Source organism: Dromaius novaehollandiae, chromosome W (genome assembly GCF_036370855.1).
Source record: "Dromaius novaehollandiae isolate bDroNov1 chromosome W, bDroNov1.hap1, whole genome shotgun sequence".
In the NCBI taxonomy this organism is placed as follows: domain Eukaryota; kingdom Metazoa; phylum Chordata; class Aves; order Casuariiformes; family Dromaiidae; genus Dromaius; species Dromaius novaehollandiae.
The window spans coordinates 57,975,576-57,994,460 of record NC_088130.1 but is presented as its reverse complement, the minus strand read 5'-3'; the positions used below and the strand labels follow the sequence as shown (position 1 = coordinate 57,994,460).

At 39.5% G+C, this 18,885-nt stretch overlaps 1 protein-coding gene across 3 annotated transcripts; it reads right to left on the bottom strand.

Moving 5' to 3' along the window:
• Positions 1-221: 221 nt before the first annotated feature.
• Positions 222-18,785, bottom strand: LOC135323505 (membrane-associated transporter protein-like). Of its 3 annotated transcripts, none has more exons than XM_064500235.1 (11): positions 17,993-18,785; positions 17,735-17,859; positions 17,504-17,641; positions 16,771-17,354; positions 15,463-15,639; positions 13,867-14,001; positions 13,332-13,654; positions 9,295-9,438; positions 8,057-8,180; positions 6,928-7,133; positions 222-3,943 (listed from the first exon to the last, which is right to left on the bottom strand). In XM_064500235.1, exons 4-11 carry the CDS (start codon positions 17,216-17,218, stop codon positions 3,719-3,721), a joined length of 1,782 nt encoding a protein of 593 aa, XP_064356305.1. In that variant the 5' UTR covers positions 17,219-17,354; positions 17,504-17,641; positions 17,735-17,859; positions 17,993-18,785; the 3' UTR covers positions 222-3,718. The 3 variants fall into 3 exon arrangements, with proteins under 3 accessions (XP_064356305.1, XP_064356308.1, XP_064356306.1); XM_064500238.1 differs by having other exon boundaries at positions 13,569-13,654; XM_064500236.1 differs by lacking the exon at positions 13,867-14,001.
• Positions 18,786-18,885: the final 100 nt, after the last annotated feature.

Here is an 18,885-nt window from a genome sequence, read left to right as displayed (position 1 = left end):
TATTAATACATGGGGAACTAATAAATTCATTTTCAAAAGGGAACTTAATGGAAATACAATATACCTTAAACAAGCAATGTATGAAACCAAGTACACTGGGGAAGGCAACAGAATTGAGAAGAGTTTTTGACAGTTTAGTCTTGACAAGTGGCCCCAAGTGTTTGTTGCTTGAATAAACAAAGCAGCAGGAAATGAGGAAATGAGAAACGAATGCTGGAAACTTAGAGGGAAATGGTTTATTTTATAGATATATTTTTTATAGCTTTTTAATGACAAAAATTATTTGAAGAAATTTTACAGCAAATATTTCCACCCTCTTCCTCCATTGAGCAACCCATCTACGGTTCAGAAATATCAAATGCTGTCATTGGCACATCTCTTAGTTACACCACCTTCTCCCTATCTTTTGACATGCTGCAGGGACTCCTAACGATTTGCAGGCACCAATGCTATAACTGAGAGTTCTGCCAAGGCAGAGACATTTATGATTCATCTTGACTAATGTAGTTTTATCTTGAAGTGTCTCCCACAAACCATTTGAGTTGCTTGTTTTCAAGGAAGTCAAAGAAACGTAATAAGATCACTGTGACAGATAGAATGAAAATTGGAAAAAACAACTGTGACATTACTAATACTGCAAGTACTTTAAACAAGAGAACAAAAATTTCCTTGAATCTTTTACTTGTGTGACACCCCAGTTTGTTAAAGGGCAACAAGTGACATACATTCCTAAGAAAAAAGAAAGCATCAGGAAGATAAGACAGCTGACTTGTTTCCTGCTTTGTTTCCTTCAGCCGTTACTAGCTCCATTGAAATGGGAAGGAGGGAGCCTTGATTATCTCAAAATGTCTCCTTTTTTTCAACTAAATTAATTCATTTGCCTAAATGCACCACAGATCTTCTATGCATATGAAAGCAAAACTAGATGAGAAAGATCAGACTCAGTGTCCTTCTAACTTTGACACTCACATCATCTTAATACAAGCTGATAGTAAGTGCAATAACTGATCATATTGATAATTTGATCCAAGGTCTAAACTCATTAATTTAGTACAGAAAACACAGAACTTCTTAAATTAGTAGAACCACACTGCAGTTCCTCAATGCCTGTACCATATCTCTAGTGCTGTTAGAAATATTTACTTTCTCCCTTCTCAGGAATCTGTAACATTTTAAATAGCTTTCACTGGCCTCTGAAATATATTTTTGGCCTCAGAATGAGCACCATCATAATTCTTCTGTTTACATCTTTTTTTTAATTGTGCTTAGTTTTCCAGCTGCTTGCTATTTTTGAGAAAGACCCATTAAGCTGAATATTATTTTGAAGTCTCAGAAACAAACATAGCTAGCTTTTTTAAGGAGACTTCCAAAGAAAAATGTAATCAATTCTGTTCCTTATACTATAGTGTGCAATTAATTTTAAAAGGAAGGATCATGAGAAAGATGATAACCTGATCCCTTGAAACAGCCACCTCTGAACAGATTTCTAAATAGAACCATTGATAAATGATGCTCCTATCTCCCTTCTCTTCGCAGGTTCACACTTCTTGTTATGTCGGTACAGATCTACAGTCAGTCCACAGGTCTGGATCAATGCCAGCTTTCTCTGTGTGTAACAGAAGAGAGATAGTGCAGACTATCCAAATTTTCATGCTTGGATGGCATTAAACCTTAAAGAAAGCATTGATAAAGAGACAGGTAAACATTTCAAGGTTCTTTTCCATGGCCTCACATTGGCATCAGAGCTTTACCCTTAGTTATCCTACAGTTCCCTTAAAAATTCCTCCTCCTGTGAGATACTACTGAGTTAAGGTAAGTTAATGAGTTAATGATGGCAATGTTTGAATTGAGATGTTTGTCCTGCGTTTTTTTGGCTTCTCTTGTGTGTCCCAGTTGAGGCCCTTGTGCTCCAGGCCATCCCAGCATGTACAATGTGGTTTGAGCACTGTCCAGAGGCTCACTCTTGCAAGCTTTTCACTTCCAGGTGTGCAACAAGAGAGGGATTAACAAAGAGCCACAAAATGAAAGAAGCCATACAACATGGCTTTTTCATAGGGAGGGAGGAAGGAGCTGTGGAGAAAGGTAAGGTCTGCCATGCACTGAACCCTCCTTCTGGGCATACAGGGAGACACAACCATCAACATGGAAAGGTAGATGAGCCTTCCATGGGCTTGTTACAATTAATTAAGACTTTAAGGGAGATCTGTTTTTTTCCTGACAATAAATGACTTACTATACTCTTCAAAAACAAAAAAAAAGGATGAATTTGGTGCACCTGTGCAGAGACATCCTCATGCTGAAGTTAACCATTTATATCTATAGTTGTCTGTTCATGCAGGGTTACTCTAGTGGCTGATCAACTCAACAGTCAGGATGACTGAACAGCCTTGATTATACATGTGCAACATTTAGGGAAACGTATCTGGCAACGATCTTTCTCTGTGTCACTGTTCATTAATAATACTGTATTAGCAGATGACTACGCGTGGCTTAACGCCTAACATAGTAAATGGACTTGAAAATTTCCAGGATGGAGGATGCACAGCACAAATACAACATTTCACTTTCACAAACACAGGACCTTTGAAACTCTGGCAAGATCATAAAAATAAGAATGAAGCTCCATACTCACTTAAAGACAAATAATTTGACTTCAGGATTTACTGTACTGGTTAGAGGTACATCAGTACAACAATTCATGATAGTGTTTTGCAGAACTGAATTAATTTACAATATTCTGTAGAGAGCAAAAAACATTTCACTCAAAGCTAGACACATGCAGGAATATAGAGAAAACAGAGATACTACATTAATTAAGGTAAATACTGTAATATCCAACATGAAGATTTGAGTGGCTTACGACCATTCATAAAATTCTTAGTTTGGCCTAGATTATTCTTTTAACGGAAGTATTGAGGCCAAGTGGCCAGACTTCTTAAGAATGAAGAAATTGTAGTTGCTTCCTGTAGACTGATTGTTTAGGTGCCTAAATATGGATTTGCAGAGTATCTTTCGGCAGACTTTTATGACCAGCTCAGCTGGTATTTTCATTTCATTTATACATAAGCAGCAGAATACAGTATAAAAGAATTGCTTTACTGTAATGGGTTATGCTTTTAAGCAGCAGCTTTCAATCATTTTAAATACCAATCACCTGTCATACCCATGGTATGCTGGGAGGTAACTGATCCCATTTAACAATACTGCTAATCATAACATGGCAGCACTATGGCCTTTGACACCTGTTTGATCCTCTTGCAGCTTTTGGCTACTAAAGGGAATAGCCCCATCTTAAAATATATTTTAAAAATAAGATAAGCAACAGCTTTCATCCTATTACTGCTTCAATTTATCACATACTTCATTCATTAACTTCCACAAATTGATAATGAGGAATATCTTAATGACTACTCATGTAGGGTATCAGGATAGCATGGGCATAAAAGCCTTAATGTGCAACAGAGTGTTAATACACTGGGCTTAGTATGAGGGAGGTAATAAAGCAGTCAAAATAGAGAAGCTTTCAATTTGAGGCATTAGGCTGCCAGCTTTACCAAGAGTCTCCCCTTTGTGGATAAGAAGTGCTCTGGAATTGCAACGATTCCAAGGAGGTAAAAGAAGAGGATGTGCAATCTCAGTGTGGCAACAGCACCAGTGCTACTGAAGCAGAAAGAAAACACTCCCCTGTGGTGATTTCTTCCAGTCACTTCATACTGTTCTACCCCACATATTTAACACAAAAAGCAACAAAGCAACAGCCGATCAGTGCCACAGTAGATGCTGAAATCACAGTGACCACACTGCCAGCAACACTAACCAAGAGCCCAAGGCCCACGCCGAGAATTATCTGGGCGAGCTGGACCATGCAGGTGAGAGCAGCACAGTCAATACCCTTCCCTCGCTCGTGCTCTCTGGCTTGGTCTCCATCCTGCAGCTTCAGGTTCTGCAAATAAACACAAAACAAAGCCCAGTGAAATATAAATGCTGCAAACTGGCAGCTCTCAGCCAATGCTTACAGGCGGTGCTCCTGCCATGATCCCCAGGTGCAGCAAGACAGGCCAACAGGTCTCTGTTTCCCATCTTCATTTTCCTGCCAGTCCCTCAGAGGTTACATTCAGAGCCTTTACAAGCAACAATGAGCTTTCCAAGCTCCCCTCAAATTGTCCCGTTTCTCCCACCAACCATGTGTCCTTCTATCCTTTCTCTCAGGGGGAGAAAAGAAACTTCGTGAGAAAAATCAGGCTTTTCCTTGCTGTTTCGGTCTATTTGAGCTCTGACACAATGAGAGTTTCAAGGTACACAACACCCCATCAAGGATACTTTAGCTCCAACTCTCACATGCTTAAAGGAGAGCCCCAAGAGCCGTTAAGATAAGAAGAGTCATACACACACATCCCACACACATACAGATCAGAACTGCTTGTCATGGAGCACTGCACTCTGCAGAGCTCAAAAAACAGTTCAATACTAACATCTTAACATAATGGTTTTATTGCTGAAAAAAGATTTGAAAGCAAAACTCAGACTATGATTCTACATTACAGAAATCCATTATCAACTAAGGACATTCAAGTGATATATACAGCAGAGCAACAGGCTTTATTTATTATATAAGAGCATCTCCTCCAGGAAAGAATTATTCTGGTTTTGTTATGAAGTTATTTGACAGTTTACATATTTATAGTTCTTGTTGCATAGGCTACTGAATGTATTGTAACAGACAGACCTTCCATGCTATATGGTAGGTGAGCTGCTGTCTCCTGGTATCCAAATGCTCTCAGTCCTTAGGATGCTTTTTGCTTTTCCCAAGACCTTATTCCATTGCATTTTAGATGTTACCACACAAAGTTCAAGAGTATTGGAGAAAAACAGTCATTCTCTTCCAAATCCAGTACACAAAACTGAATTTGGATGCTAGGGAACAGCAGCACACAGAGGAATAGAAAGGCCAGTATTTTAAAACTCAGCACGTGATTTTGGTAGAATGCATAGTGGTGGAAAATAATCTTTGTCTACTTTTTGTTCGGGAATGATATGGTCTAACAATGTCTATGGTCTAACATTTCATCTGAGGTATTTCAAACTTTAAATACAGTATTTTTAAAACGATTTTGCTGGGCTCTGCCTATGTGCCAGTAGTTCTGAGCACAATTATATGAATGTGCAAATGAATGCAATCTTGTACTTGATGTTTCACACATCAAAGTAGAAACAATTAGCTCTCTTCCAAGTATTATTTGAAGATATGAGCCTATTAAAGTCCATGCACACTTCACTTCAGTATATTTTATTTCACTGCTATCTTGGAACAGAGCTAGACTATGATTCAGCTTTTACTTCCTCTCTCTAAGATGACTGGCCCAAAGTTTGGACTGTGATCTCACCCTAAATTGGGTTCAGTCGCTGTGCTTTGTTAAATCTTTTTAAAATCCTTCATCATAATTGTTCTCTGTTGGAAGGAACAGAGAAAAAACTAAAGAATTAGGAATCAGTTCTATGAAATATTTCATTACCTTGAAATATCCTCCTAAAACTCTTTATTCTACTGAATTTTATTACATTCACCATTACGATGACGATGCTTGGAAGTTGTACAGAACAGCAGGATATATTCTCAAGGATTTAATCTAGCCCTGTGCTAGTCTCAGATATATTTTTTTTATGTTTTGACTGTTCAGCATTTCCTTTATTCTTTTTTTCAAATATCACTGGACATAATGAGAATTTTTCCTAAATTCTTAAATTCTCCCCAATCCTTCTTCTTTCCAGCTCTCTCACAAACTTAAGAGACTTGAGACAACTTTTCCAGTAAAGAGCTCAACACTTTACATGACACGAAGATCCTGCTGTGCCCAGTAACATGACATAAGGATTGCAGGTTCTTCCAGATTTTCTTTGGAAGCAGGATTTCATGCTGGGGAGGACCAAAAACCAACTCCAGACATTAGAGAGATAATGAGAACGTGGAACGGTTACAACACAGGGAACAGAAACATGTCTGAAAAGGGGCAAACATTTATTTTGAGGCATGAAGCCACAGGAAAAACTCCCCTCTGCTTGGTTAGGAGAAAAGCCCTTGATGGTCCCCTCATGCCCTGGGCTGGGGTGGTTCTTATACCTTCCTTTAAAGCATCTATCACCGGAGGCACTGCCACAAACCACAGGACTGAGACAACCAAATGTTCTGTTCCAAGCAAGTAAATTTTCTTAAAAATGGCTGTTCTAGTATAAGAAACATATTCTTGTAGGCATCTACTTTAATACTAAACTACGTAACATTGTTTGTACTTGAATTGCATACTTTTATTAGCAAATGGTTTTTGTAACACTTTGTAGTCAATTAAAATTTTTGTCATCCTTTACAGTTTGGTTATTAATTCCAGGGACTCAGAAGTCAAGTAATCCACTAACACGAACAGGTTAAGCCTCCCTGAACCGAAGTTTGGCAGAGTTACTCAATCTGAGCCCTAGCCCTCCCTTTTGCTTTTAAAAACAAAGACATGCATGAACACAACTGTGTACAAAACAGTGGTTTAGATTTGATTCCCAGGATGTCAGTACTTATAGCCCAAACTAGAGCCCTGTTGTCTGTGTACTGCCTGAACACATACTGGGATCACCTTTGTTTCAGCTGTGATGATAAATAATTGTTTGTTTCAATGCATGACTGAATTTAGAGAATTTGGAATGGGACGTTAGCAAAAACGTACTATATAGCTACAACTCAGCTTATAATGTTAGTATGGTTAACTAAAGTCCTGAAGCTCTCTCTGCCAGAAACTTTCTTTTCATAGCATCTGTGTCACCATAAATAGCTTGAAATTATTACTAAAATCTTTCCTCCAGTTCTATCCAATTTTTCTCCCCGAACAGATTAAACAGACCTTGCCAGATATAAATTTACCCTTCCTTAGGCCTTGAACTCACCTCTTCCTCCCTGTGATACTCTGCAATGAGGTGGAATGGCACTGTGTACAGCGTGCTGGACATGACACCAAAGAGGGAGCATAGAGCCAGAGTGGAATAGACGTTGGGAAACAAGCCAGTTAATCCAGTACCTAACCCAAAAAGTAAGTATCCAATGAAATAAAGTCCCTTTAATCCTATATATGGCAGAAGGGCTTTCTGCAAGTCTGCAAAAAGAAAGGGAAGATGGTGATGAGACTTATAAGAGGTTTCCTTTTGTAAGATACAATGAAGAGAAAAATCTTATGGATTCTGGAAGTTGCTTCAAATTATTGTGAGTATAGATTTGCAGCAGAATACTTCTTCCTGACATTCCTCTTTCTGGGAATACTCTTATTCTGAGTTAAGCAAGACCAGAGAAGAATTAGTTAACAGGTATTCTATAAGAACTGCCCTTCCTGGCAACCCTGACAATTCACTGTTTGATTATAACACAAGCATTTGGCAATAACCTCTCACTGAGCTCAGAGGGGTGCTACATAAATGCCTGTATTTAAGATCCAAAGGGGAAAGGATTTCCATCAAGCCTCTTTCAGATGCTCAATCCATCCACCAAAATGCTACTAATTCGATTTTTTGACTAGCAAGTAATTTTTTTAATCTTGGGTAAGAACTATGGTAACATCTATCTGGGGAACTGGGCTAGCATGTTTACACGCAATTCTGCAAAGCAAGGTTCATGTTTTTGGCCAGAAATTCTACTGCATTGTGAAAAAGTTATTTTGTGAAGAAGGCAGATAGGGAGAAGCATTAGAGCGACCTTCTGAGAACTTGCAGCTACGTGACTGCTATGTAAAGAGCACCTTACAATGATGCTCATGGCATCCAGTTTACTCTAGTATTTAACTTTAGGATGATTTTCAAAGCTCAGGGTTAGTCCACATATACAGCAATGCCTTACTCCCAAAGTGACCCCACATCATGAGGTCTGGTCAGGAATTGTTCACGTTAAGAGACAGGTTTCTAACAATAATGAGAATGCAACATTTGTTTTAATGCGAAAAACAGTATGGGTTTTTTAAGAACAATGGCAAACACATTTAAACACTGTTTGAAAGTACAGTGTTGGAGTACATTCCTGAGTACTTACAAGAATAGAGTGACGAAGAAATCGCATTAATGCACAGCCCCCAACATCCAACTTCTACTCCTCTTTCATAGGCATGGTAAAGTGTGGAGTTACGAGGTGCGTAAGGACTACCCTGGTATACAACCTGAAAGAGACCACAGAGATCGCAGAAGGCAAGAATGTGCTGCATGTATATAATATCTCCATACTAGGGCTACATGGCACCCTAACACAGGGTCTCGTCCTTGGGCCATTCTTCTTGCTCCACTCCTACTTTCTCATCTTAGCCTCTCTCTCCTTTTCTTTTTTCTTTTTTTTTAATCTACGATTGCTTTTTGTTTTGTTTTGTTCTCTCTTTCAGGCTTACCCACACACACTCATTCTTTCATCCAGTCTCTCTGAGAGTTCAGTTCCTTATCCAGGCAAACAACTTTTTTTCTTTAAAGTTGTTCATATACACTGCAGGAAACAAAAACTCCCTCTCACCCTGAGAGAAAAAAAAAAGGCAAGGAAATATGGGATATTGGGTGGAAACCACAGAAAAAAGGAAGTGGCAGTGACACGATTGGTGCCAGGATGTTGGAAGGAAGGAAGCAGATGAGATCAGGTAAGTGAGCATCACTGGGAAAAGACATACAGTCTCACTGCCTGGGCACAGCTGGGAAGAGGGAGGACTTGAGTAACGTGAAGGCGTATCACTGGCAGAAGGGACTCATCCAGGGAAGAGTTTAAACAAATATGGCAGGGACAGTAAAACTGATAAAGGGGACAAGAGCCTTGGGCTACAGATCCAAGTAGCTCACTGAGTGCAAAGAGCTGCAGAGGCTCAGGGCCAGCGAGGCTGCCGTGCTTCCACCTTCGGATGAATGGCCTTGTATGGGCAGGCGGTGCTGGGCACGGAGGCAGCTCCAAAAGCGGGGACTGAGCAACATCTGTGCTTCTTCAGTCAGGAAACCTGCCCATCCCTGAAGCCAGAGCGGAGAACAGATGTGTTTGGAGTCACTCTGAGAGCTTCATTCTGAACAGTGAAATAGGTACGAATACCCTTACAAACGCAGACAGCCTGATACCCAACAGAGTCCAGTTTAGAACAGGGGCCTGACAGCAATTAGCTATTTTAGAAAACTCATTTGGGCACTCCGGATGTAACTGGCTCTGACACCACTGTCATTTCTTCAAGTTTATAACACATTCTCATTTTTTTTTCTATGGAGGATGAAATGCTACAAGGAAAGAAAAGCAAAAGGATTTTATATTACCTGTCCCATGAAATCTGTGAAGAAGAGCATGTTGGACAGGAAAGCCATCCATCCAAAGAGGTGGCTCACACACAGATTGCGATAGTGGGATGGCATGCTTAAAAGTGTCTTCAAGAGTGATTTAAGGGTCATCCGCCGCCGAGTCTAAACACAAATATTTAACAGTAGTTAACAATAAGCTATTTACCAATAATACTGTATTACTGCCCTGATGGCTAGTAAAATAGCTGGCAGCAAATGGAGAAGGCCTCATCATCTTTTAAATGCCAAACTTCTTAAGTTTTCTATTTGTTTTTGCTGGAAAGGGTTGCTTGGGTACTGAAAGTCCTTCCATATATTTTCTATTTGTCAGAGCCAATGCCTAATAAAGTCATCTGAAAGATTCACAGAAACATTGGGAGAGCTGGGGTACATCACTAAGGATAAAAACATTTCCTGCTGTTACAAGCAATCAGTAGGATTATTATTTATTTGTAGAACTAAGTGAAAGTTTTCTGCCAAAACAGATTCTCAGTGGAAAATTGGAGTTTCAAAAAAAAAATTTGTTCATGAAGACAATCAGCTTTCCACTGAAAATTTAAAGCTACCATAGGAAAAAAAAAGTGAAAACCAAAATATGTCCTGAGAATTAAGAATACTGCGGTTCTGAGCCCTTGTTCACATTCCCTTTTCTGTGTTAAGCTCCCTAGAAAACTCTACCTCTTCTGGTGCATCATTACCATGAGATCCATGAGGTACCATCTACCCACCCATCAAGCAGAGAGAGACTGATACATCACAGGAGATGCAGCACCACCCAAAATGCTAGTGCCCAGAGAATGTGTGCCCCAGCACCTAAACACCTCGTCCCATGGGAGAAAGGACTCAGTTCAAAATCAAAACATTACAGGGACTGGTTAACAAAATTTCACTAATGGAAAAAAAAATTCCTTACCATCTTCAATACCTCACCTTATCTCCCTCCTCCTCAGTCCCAGCCTTGGATCCAAAGACTCTCTCTACCAATTTCTTTTCCAGTTACATTCATCATACCACTTGTATGTTGAGTATGATGAGCTTGCATTTTTTAATACAGTAGTTGTGCTGTCACACATTTGTGACATATAAACCTTACTACTTTAAAGCTCCTGTATGATTCTTTGCTTTTAAAGAAAAAAAATTGTGTTGTTTTACCTGTGAGTGATGGGACATTTCCTGTCTTCTCTAGTAATGTTAGAAGGCAACAGTGCTGGGAGAGATGGTAAGGGGAGTAATATGGTCATGAGATGTGGAAGAACCATGAAAGTTATGTTCGTTACTGGAAAGCAGAATTTTATCTTAAATTTGCTGTAAGCTGATGAAATTTTTTCCTTCTTCGATGTTCTAGTTACTTTTCACAGTTCTGCTGTCCTCTGAACTAGGTAATGCTGCTAGCTGCTATACGAATAATCAGCATGTAAAAGGTTGGAAAATACTTTGCTCCAGTGAGAGGTTTTTAATCCTCACAGGAATGCCAAAATTCAAGTTGCTGACTTTTACCTTGAACTGCATATTGTCCAAATCCCTTGGAATCTGTCTTGGTATCACTGTCACTTTTAACTGCATTTTAAATAAGGTAAGCCTTCTATTATTCTATTGTAGTAATACAAAAAAAACCCAACCAAACAAAACACATTGACTCATTAGTCAAACCTAACTAACTCATTATTTCAAAGATAATTACTATTGTTTGATCTGGCATATATAATTTATTCAACTCTTCCACACAGTTCTTTAAAACAACCTTTCCGATCAAAGTATTAACAAAGGGTCAGGGAACTACAGAGGACACTACTGTAATTACAAATGACCAGCTGAGAACCAGCTAGAAATAGTTGTTTTCTATTCAGATATTTTCAAAAGTGGAAATGGAAACACAAATGTTTAATGCATATATTCAATACATACCAACACACAAATCCCACACTAATATTTTTAAATGAAGAGCTGAAGTTTGGCTGAGGCCTCTATTTAAGTGACTTATCCTTCAACAGCCCAGAGTACCCAACCATTTTCTCTATAAAATCACTGTAACTCAAGGCCTAAGGAAGCTTCATAGGGATACATGGGAATCAATATGACTTATGTTTTATGACAGCAGGTTCCTGAGTAATTTGGCACTAAATTAAAGAACAAAAGTAGAATCATTTTGGATGTCTATTCCTACTGTAACAAGTCAAATCTTATTAAATAACTATGGGGACTATTAGCGTGCAAAAGCACAGTCCTTAATTCAAAAGAAATAGGACCCTAATGCCTGTAGCAAAAGAGACACAGAAAAGCAGGAAACCAAACCATTTTTTCAAGGAAGCAATTACAGTAATGAATAAACTCAGAAAACATGTGCCACATGAGACAGACCATTTCTGCAGTGAGAGTGTGTCTAGAAATTATACAAGCCCATGCACATCAAAGAAACATTAGATGGATCAAAGCACTCAGCCTCTGACAGGCTGTCCAGCTAACCGCTTAGAAAAGAGGGCAATGGGACAAGCTGGAAGAGAGTGGACGGCAGAGCTTTACATGGAGTGTCAGATGTCACTGATTCAGTGGGATTAGTTCTTGCAAAGCAACAGATTACCCCGTTCCATAGTCTGCTTCCCTTGTTTTCACTGGATCTGCTCTCTTTTCCTAGTTTACCTTCCTTTCTCTTGGAGCCTACACTGGCCAAACAGTGCAAAGGCATTCAGCACCTTTGGCAATCATGAGGATGCTCAGAATGAACAGTGCTGGCAAGGGATGCTGCCTGCTGTGGCTGGCCAAAGCCAGGGAAAGGGGGAAACACTGCAGTGCGTTAGCAATATTCTGCTGACAAACTGTTGCTTTGCTGCCTGCTCCCTGCTGAGTTTGTCTGGTGCTCTCATCAGGCAGTGTTCATCTTTTATTCCACCTTTGTGTAGTACCTGGTGTAATAATATTGTCATTTTGGTCAGGAATACTAAGTGCTACTAGAATGGAAATGATAAAGAGTAAAATATAATAAATCCCTTTTATTTGTAGCTTAAACATGAATTTAGGTTTATAACCTTTAACCATCTGCACATTCTCAGTATTTTTTTAGCTGATTTCCCAAGACTTATTTCAGGGATAAACAAACATAATGCTAAGAGATCAAAAGTGAATTTAAAACAAGAGGCAACTGTTTTGTTACTTATTGTTACACTAGGAACTAAACATATATTATTAGCTTTTGCTTACCTAGGATACCATGAAAGTGCAGTCAAGATTCCTAGCACTGCAAATCATCAACAAAACAGTAAAAATTATTATCTGTTCCTAAGACTATTCTGGAAATGTGATCTTCAGATATTTTTCAGGCAGATTTGCCTTTTCCTAGTTGCCTTAGATTGAAGCAACTTCTCATGAAAATGCAGCATGAATAAAATGCCAGTGATGATTTGCAAGTACTCACTACTCCCTCCCACCTGAAAGTTCTCCCAAAGACACAGCTACAACAACAGTTTAAAAGAAAACCAAAGCCTTGGAAGGGAGGAAGTGCTGATGTAAAACTGAACAGCAGTTTTAACTGAATTAGTGCTCCAACACGTACTTGCTGAAACACTGAGCAGCAGCAGCATCAGAGCAGGGAACACTTCATATATATTACATATGTAGGTATTGTTGTCTTCAATGGAAGCTACAGATTTATATCAAAGATTAATGGTATCTAGTTCTTGTCCACAATATGTTGTGAATTCTATAGAGATTAAAGTACAAATACACATGAGGAGGATCTGTAGAGTTTCTACTCTGTGTCAGCACAGAGCAGAAACTCCAGTCTGGTTCTCCCTCATCCCTGCAAAATGTTCAAAGCCTGCAAGACCAGTCTGTTTCTGTCCCTTCTGTTGAAATTGCTGTATAAATAATGAAACAGAAAGCAGGCCAAAGAGAGGCTGACTCTATAACCTGGTGGAAGATTTTTTTTCTGAGAAAGGGCTCCATTTCAAATAGTCAGCAGTAGGTAATTAAAAAAGGGTAATTGGTGGTCTCCAAGGTTACAAAATCATCTCTACATTTACCTCTGTCTGTGATGGACCAGGGCATTTCCTTGGTTTAGGTGCAGCCTTTATTTCAGTATATGCTGATTTTAGGTAACCATTCTTGATCTCCTCTATGGAGTTATACTGACAGGGTTCATCCACTTCCAACAAGAACTTGGTCTCTTCACTGTCATATCTGAGAGGGACTTCAGGGATACTGCACAAGTGCACAGTAAGGCAGACTAGGAAAACTAAGGCTGCGAAGAAGAACATCACCTGGAATTCTGATATCAAGTAATGTCCCAGTATAGTCTGACTCCAGTCCATAGCACCTGTCAGGTAACCCAGGGCTCCTCCCAGACCTACAGGGCAAAAAAAAAAAAAAAAAAAAAAAAAAAAAGGGAAGAGAAAAAACAAAATATTGGCATTTATAAAATAAATGAACAACACACAATATGCTCAACATGTGATCGCCTCTAGAAATGACTGAATAATTGCCCTTCAGATATCAGTATATGCGGGAAGAATCACAAGAAATTACAACACTGAGCTCATCACACATGTGAACAGTTACCAAATGTATCCTGAAAAATCTCCCCAGCTCTGGTCGACAAAGCTCTCCATGAAATGGCTGAACATATAGCAACACTGGTCTCCACTCCTTCTCTAGCAAATATTCTCTGAGGCTTTCTTCTCTCTGAAACAATGCCTAATACAAAACAAAACTCTATAGCAATTTGATTTTAGTGTGCCATGAATATAAAAGACTTCACAAAACAGACTAAATAGAATTTTGGTATTATATCAAGGCTATCTGTACTTTAGACCTTGTTAAACATATTTTATACAGCTGAATACAAACAGAAATACTGCCTCCTCCTAAATTTTCAGAAAGGAAATAAAATCAAAAACAATTCTTTGTAATCATCACAATCCAAGTACCTCACCTCTAGAAAAAGAAAAAAGAACACCTACAAATGCGAATTTCCTTTTGCTGGTTTTCATCATCTCAAGAAACAAAAAGAAAATCAGAGTAAAGGTAAAATGACAATACTATCCTGTCTCTTGAAGTTAATAAAATCAGAATTCAGCTTTTTTTAATACAATTTCTCCTTTTGTTATTAGTGCAGTCTGTTTCAGTAGCACAGGAAGATGCACACTGTTATGTACAGTACAGAGCATTGGTACTGGAAGCAGCTTTGTACATTCCTGATGATAAAGACAAACTGAAAAGCAAAATCTTGGGGATATTTAGTGTAAAAAGAAGGAACTAAGCTGGGAGCTAAAATAACTCAGTATCTAAAACAGAAGCTATAAAAGAGAGACAAAAGGAAGGATACTTTCTGTGTCTACTCCAGATAGTACAAGGACCAATGAATCTAAGTTGTAGGGAATGGATCTGAAAGTTAGATTTTAGGGAAAACTGTCTTAACAACAAGGCCTGTGAAGTGCTGGAATAGATTGCCTTATGGGGGCTAGACAATCTCTATCACTGGAGGATTTTAAGAACAGAGCAATTAACCATCAGGAAGGGTTTAGATACAGATGATCTTGCTATAGAGAGCACAAGGTACTGGACCAAGTAACTGCAACATTTCAAAACATGTATAAGTGCAACCAAATGAAGCAAGAGTCTGGACTGAACTCCTCAATGTTGTTTTGTGAAAGTTATGAAGCTATGAATTTTACACAGGGACTCTATATAAGAGGCTAACATATATTGAAGCATTGCTGACAAATGGAAACCAACTATATAGCTTTGTGTATCGCTTGCTCTGTGTCACATACTGAGCCAAAATGTTGTTTATTTTTAACCATCTATGGCAAGGAAACAAGTTGCATTCCTTAATTTTTGCTTCACCAAAAGCTTTAAAAAAATCACAACAAGCTGAATAAACACCATTTTACTTTCTAAACCAATTAATTGCTCTTAATTTAACCATGGGTATGTTGCTGTGAAAATTTAGCCTTCTGCAGCAGAAGTCCTGTAACAGCAATCACAAGTTGCTGTTCTTTGGAGTAGTGAAAATCCAGCAACAAAAGACTCGTGACTGAAGCACAGGATCAGATGATCAGTTCATTCAAGATTAGAAATGTAGTCAGAATAAAATCCATGCAATTGCCTTCCCTTCCCTCCAGAGGTAGGAAAGAAAAGAAGGGATCTGAGTACCTGTAAGGAGGGCGTGGTAATGCAGACCCTTCTCTTTTTCCTGATGAGAGCAGACATCAAATAAATACGCTTTGATGGGGCCATCAATAAAGTCAGCTGCAAAATCAAAAAGCACTACTCCAAGCATGGTAGTGACTATTGCCCACGTCTGCTGCTTCTCTCTTTCAGTGATGAAAGCTACAAAAAGAAAAAAACCCTCATTCTGACAACTTTCACCTGCTTCACAAGCATTTTCTGTACACAACAGTGCCATGTTCTACAAAAATCACATTTTATCTTTCCTGGTACATCCAAATATAAACATTTCTCAGTTATCTATGAGAGAGCAGTGACACAACAGCTCTTTCCACCAGTGCCAGCTGACATGCAAGAAGCAGCACAGCTGAGTTTGTGCAGGGCTGAGCTGTGCTACACTGACTTACTGCCTTGGGTCAGCACAAGCTCTTGGTACTCCAAGCTCCACAGTCAAGAGCATCACTAACTTTTTTCTCCTTTACACTCACATTGCATGCTCTAGTAGCCTCAATCGTATGTTTTATAGCACTTTTTTTATTTTATGCTATTTCTCCCCCCCTTCCATTGTTTTAGATAATCACAAATTGACTATAACAACTCTTTTTGGGCACACGAATATCAGTATATACAACATCAATGGTACCTAGGAACAGAGGATAAATCAGCCCATAAAGACACACTCCTCCCCCCACTGTCAAATCACTATGACAACAACTTTCCATCAAGACTTTGAGAAAGTTGTATCTCAAACTGAAATACAACAGCATCTAAGGATGTCACTCCTATTTGATTTTGCACGTTCCTATTGCAACAGTGTCCAGGAAGCTGCTGATTTCTATTATTCACCAACACAACACATTCCTGAGTCAAGTTGGTGCTGCAATAATTATAGGTATATATTTTAAATGCCAACACATCTCAAATAGGGATTAATGTATATTCGGTTTGGATGTGTACTGCATCATACAAGCAACACCTATTGTTAAATTTAATCTGACACATTTTAGTTCTTAAAAACCTCTCTGGGCCCAAGCAGTGCTTGACTTCTATGAGCGGGCTGGCGATCACATCAACATACAGTATGCGGTGATCACATGCACAAATTAGAGAACAGTCAGTACGTAACAGGCAGCATCAGGACTGAGCTGTTATAAAGATGGTACTGTTCCTCAGCTCCTCTGATGCAGCTGAGTAATGCAATACCCAGTTTTAACAGGGAAAAATCTGAATCTTTCTGATTCAAAAGGCTAGAATGAGTTTTGTCTGTCAGCACAGCATATGCCCCTCACTCACCTGAGATCATCACGTCCCCATTGAGGTACAAAGCCATGCCTAACAGCATTATGATGCCCAGACCCAGAATGTAAGGTCGCCTCTTGCCCCAGCTAGAGGTGCAGTGATCACTGGCTGAACCTACCACGGGCTGCAGCACGAAACCCAAGATAGGGCTGATGAGCCACACCAGGCTGTAGAGGTTCTTGGGCAGCCCTACAGTGAGCAGCACCGGCGTGACGAAGGCGGCCTCCACCGCGTAGCAGAACTCCCGGCCAAACATCGCCATGCTGTGCATGACCAGCCTTCCTGTCCCTCGCTTGCTTGGCTCCATTATTCCAGTCCCCACCGCAGACTGCAGCGTAGCCTCCTCCTCCTCCTCCTCCTCCCTGATGTTGTCCATGTTGGCCTTGGCCACCTCAGAAGGGGGTGGAAGAGCCCCACAGAAACTCTCTTTCGTTAAAGTCATCGCTCTGGCTAAGTTCAGCACGCCGGCCGGCCGGTGGGGAAGTCAGTGCTGCCTGCTCCGGCTGACATGGAGCTCAGATCATATGCCAGGGGAAATCTGTCTGCGCTGGGGGAGGGACTCGCATACTTTCATGGCTCTGCGATCACAAGTTATGAAAGGAAGGGGGCGGGGAAGCATGTGTTAGCATTCGCAGATCTGCCCTCTTGGGTGCCTGCACAGCTCCCAGCTACCCATGACCAAATAACGGTTGTTAAAGTGTGAAACATGCATATACAGGGTACCTACACATCATGTGGGTGAGGCACAGGATTAGCTGGACACAAGCTATTCCTCTGGTTTCTGTAAGACAACGATGATACCCAGAATCTAGAGCCCTCTCTCCATTCAGCAAGCAGCCTGAGCACCAGACAGCATGCTGGTTTCCTGGTGATTAGAAAGGAGGGGAAAAAAAATCTACAATCATACATTCAGCAATGGATTTCAATGCACTTTAGGAAGATAAGTAAGTGAACCTACCTATTGCCCTAGAGTTAGTGACAAATAAAAAAGCCTGACAAAAGTCTGTCAAAAGGCAACTGGTGAGTATTTCTTTTGTGTCGGTTGTGTGCCACCCTCAGTGCAACTGATTATTTTCTTGGTTTCTGAAAAAACAAAGGGTATCAGGATCACCTAATTTTTTTTAAACAGTCTTACCCACCACATAAAAAGTAGTATTTTTGGCAAGAGAACTGAAGGCTTTAACAGAAATCTGTAGTGACAATACCAAAACCATACCTTTCAGGTCAGCCACCCGAGCAAGGGAGCTGATCCCATCTATACTGAAGTTAACAGGAGTTTTTGAATTGGCTTCAGTGGTGTTGGGTTAAAACCTTGATGCACTGTAGATTACACTTGACAATGTTTATTGTTCTCTGATACATCTGGGATAGAGAAAACTGTCAAATCTTATTGCAAAGGTGTATAACATTCAGTAATTCATTAGAGTTATCAGCTGGAAAGTTAAATGACTTTTGCTAATTGTTTATTTAATTTGTCAGGACCTACTAGATAATTCTTGCTCCCATGCAGGCATTCATCTAGTAAAATGTCAGAGGTTTTTTTTGTAGTAAAAAGGCTGACACTTTGGCATGGCATATGTCAAATATACATATCTCAGCTTCGGAAGTTTTTGTAAGTAACAAACTAATATTTAGCAAGGTAAACACTACAAAACAAAAGTTAAACAACCTCTCGTAACATAATTCCTGACGCGCCTGACTAAAAAAACTGTATTAAGGCCATATAGTTAATTCTTTCTAAAAAACATAATTATTTTTGAGTTGAAGGAACAAAGGCCATTTCAAATAACTTTTAATTTTGACGGAAATGACAACCAGCGTGGAATAACCATTGTTTAAAACTTGTGCAGCTAAGCTTCCTTACCATTTTTCCAAAAAGAGAGGAAAGGATTCATTCTTGGCAGCTATTTTAAAACAACAAATTTCATCCTGAAGCAATTTTCCAAGCAAACTGAAATTCCAAATGTAATATAATCACGGGGCTGCATTAAGAAAATGCAGTCAGGCTCTTAAATAGAACTGTCATAACAATTCTATAGCAGAGCATAAGGCAACAGCATTATATGGACCATTGTTTTGGCATGGTAATGCAAATGAATCAGCACGACA

What these genes read in the sequence shown, in the direction of transcription:
- LOC135323505 (XM_064500235.1), bottom strand. Translation starts at nt 17,218, where the DNA reads ATGACTTTAACGAAAGAGAGTTTCTGTGGGGCTCTTCCACCCCCTTCT. An exon ending in TGGGGACGTGATGATCTCAG is followed by an intron (nt 15,640 to 16,770) that starts GTGAGTGAGGGG and finishes TTCTTTTTGTAG; the next exon opens with CTTTCATCACTGAAAGAGAG. An exon ending in TTACCACGCCCTCCTTACAG is followed by an intron (nt 14,002 to 15,462) that starts GTACTCAGATCC and finishes GTTTTGTATTAG; the next exon opens with GCATTGTTTCAGAGAGAAGA.